This window comes from Gossypium hirsutum, chromosome A06 (assembly GCF_007990345.1).
Source record: "Gossypium hirsutum isolate 1008001.06 chromosome A06, Gossypium_hirsutum_v2.1, whole genome shotgun sequence".
NCBI lineage: Eukaryota > Viridiplantae > Streptophyta > Magnoliopsida > Malvales > Malvaceae > Gossypium > Gossypium hirsutum.
In genome coordinates, this window is record NC_053429.1 from 53,622,742 (window position 1) to 53,625,656 (window position 2,915).

Sequence of the window (2,915 nt, forward strand, 5' to 3'; positions counted from 1 at the left end):
AAGATTATGGAGGACTGAATATTCAAATTGGGCTTTTAAGTCAATCCAAAAAGGTATTTCTTTTCTTTTGCTTCCACGTGTAAATGTTAATTTTTTTTCTTCATAATTTAGTGCTTTATTTAAGTTTATATTTGAAATTCAATATTGTCGAGATTCATAATTAAGACATCCAACATTTATATATATCAATATTTTTTTTGATAATTAGTTTAGATATATATAAGGTATTACAATAGAACAATCAATTATAGATACGACTACTTTACGTTATTACAATAAAACAAACTAAAGAGGTTTAGAAAAACAACTGTGGAGGAAACATACTTTATATATTAATTACCCAAAGCTATAATAGAGTACACAGAAATATTATAATCAAATTATTATATCCCTTGGCTTTTATTTATTCTTTTACCAGTCTTCTGACCGTCGTAGAATACTGTTTCTTGGAATAGCCATGGCTTTCAGAGGATTCTTCATTTCACAGGATAACTTAAGTAGCTCGGTTAGGTCGATTGGGTTAGCCAGATCTTGAATCCATTTGAAGTGTTGAACCAACTTAGCCACCCAAAAGCCCACTGTAACCAGTCCAAAGTTCTTGCCAGGACAGACCCTTCGTCCTGCCCCAAACGGTGCAAGCCTAAGATCACCACCCCTAACGTCCACCTCAACTCCACCTAGACACTTGACAAACCTCTCTGGCCTGAAAACAAGTGGGTCCTCCCACACATTTGGGTCATGGGTTATGGCCCACATGTTGACCATGGCTGTAGTGTCTGATGGGACCACCATGCCATTGCTGAGTTGGACATCTGACGTGGATATCCTTGCCCATGAAAGGAGCGGCCCAGGTGGATGCAACCTGAGGGTTTCTTTGACTACTGCTTGAAGATATGGTAAGTTAGCCACATCAGCATCTGTCACGCTCTTGTCTCCCACTGCAACAACAAGCTCCTGGTAAAGCTTGGATTGAATCTCAGGGTTCAATACCAACTCCGCCATGATCCACTCAGTTAAAAGTGCAGTTGTATCCGTTCCCCGAAAGATCATTTCCTGCCAACACAAGCGATCGAACTCGTTAATTGAACTTCAAAATATATAATAATTAAAGAAATTATAAATTAATACCCACCCACAAGACTCCTTCCATGTCTTCCTCGTTGAGTTTATCGTCGCCATCTAAAGATAACAACACAGAAACGAAATCTGAACTATCAGCAACCTTTGATGATTGATTCAAACGATGTTGTTCGATGATTTGGTTCACTAGTTTTTTCACTCGGGGGACAAGAACTGAACAGCGTTCATTGATTCGAAAAGGGTCATAAAAGTAGCTCAGCCAAGGTAGATAATCCGACCAGTTAAAAGCTCCCAAGATCTCAAACCCTTCTCTTACAATATCTTGCAACTCTTTAGCTTCGTCGTCATCACCTTGGCAGAGGTCATATCTTTTACCGAATACTGTTATCATTATATTGTTAAGAGCTGCTGCTTGAAGGTGTTTGCGTAAAACAACAATTCCATTGGAGGACTGTTCTTTAGCAATGGCACATAACAGGGAAACACAGTCTAGTTGGCGACTCTTTTCATGGGCTGCAATGCGCTTTGGAGCAAAGAGGTGAGTGGATGAAATCCTCCTTAGAAGCCGCCAGTAAGTACCATCGGGAGCAAAGCCAATGGCCCGGCTAAACATTAGCTTCTTAGCTGTTGCTTTGATCGGACGGTTAGCAAAATGAGGAGAGGTCAAGATTTCACGAGCAATTTGGGGATCGGATGTTATAACAGCAGGAGTTGATCCAAGGCTAAAAGCCATGAGATTGGTAGCGGCTTGTTTTGAAGCCATGGAAGCAAGGGTTCGATGAGCCAAACCGTGGGTTAGGCTGAATAAACTGCCAAAGAAAGGGAACCCTCTGGGACCAGGGACTGGGACCTCACCTAATCGGTTTCTGCCATTTTTCCAGGCTAAACCCCCAGGGGATAAAGCCCAAGTTAAAAACCCAGCCAATAAAACTGCCATGAAAATGCTAAACAAAAGGAAACCATCTACCAAGTTATTTGCTTTTACAATAGCTGGGAGCGTTGAGACCCACCAGGTTTTGTCGATACAAATAGGAGCCAAACCCATAGTTATGAAACAAATGAAAAATGCTAGCAGAGTTGGGAGATCACCGAGGAAGGCACTTGGGGCTTGGCTGGTGACACACACCAGTGGCTTAAATAGGCATTACTGTATAGAGCTCTATTTATTTATTTATTTCGTATCTTTGTTTGTTTGGTAAGCTATCCTACAATAATTATTGCTTAAAAAAAGTATTAATCAAAATTATGCATGCGTTCTATATGGGGATGGATAATCTTATATCTTCCATTAGTTCACACAGGGTCACATCTGGTCAGCCCTAACTAAATTCTTGGCTGTGAGAATTCTATTTAAGATTTGTTTTAAACAAAGAAAAAACCTAATAATTTAGTTTATACGCCAATCATGAATTAAGTAATGCCATGTGTTAAAATTATACTTATTTTTAAGCAAGTGTCATCATATAATTTAATATCAACATATAAATTTATACATATCATAATTAACAAAATAAGTTATTATTAATGAGGTCCATTGTTGGCAATTATATTGATAGAATCACCTTAACAATCAACATAATTAATTGTTAATTAAACTATTTAGACCATAAAAAAATGTAGCACTTAATATATTTGGATTGTTACTGTTTAATGACATTATTATTAATTTATGTTGCTTAACATTAATTACATAATAAAATATGTTATTCTCTAGTGTTCCAAAGTTCATCTTACCTACATCTATAAGCAAATTCCTTTAGTTGAGAATCTGGATACATATCTCTATCCTTTTTATTTTAAAGATCTTATTCTTAATCAACCAACATATTATGGTT

At 37.4% G+C, this 2,915-nt stretch overlaps 1 protein-coding gene across 1 annotated transcript; it reads right to left on the minus strand.

Annotated features, from left to right (window-relative positions):
- Positions 1-206: 206 nt before the first annotated feature.
- Positions 207-2,205, minus strand: LOC107963460 (cytochrome P450 78A7). The gene is made up of 2 exons (XM_016899972.1): positions 1,133-2,205; positions 207-1,053 (listed from the first exon to the last, which is right to left on the minus strand). Exons 1-2 carry the CDS (start codon positions 2,123-2,125, stop codon positions 412-414), a joined length of 1,635 nt encoding a protein of 544 aa, XP_016755461.1. The 5' UTR covers positions 2,126-2,205; the 3' UTR covers positions 207-411.
- Between the last annotated feature and the right edge of the window lie 710 nt (positions 2,206-2,915).

Bases quoted from the DNA above. Each gene is read 5' to 3' on its own strand.
- LOC107963460 (XM_016899972.1), bottom strand. From the start codon at position 2,125: ATGGGTTTGGCTCCTATTTGTATCGACAAAACCTGGTGGGTCTCAACG. The intron at 1,054-1,132 runs GTGGGTATTAAT...TTGTGTTGGCAG, and splicing joins ACATGGAAGGAGTCTTGTGG to GAAATGATCTTTCGGGGAAC.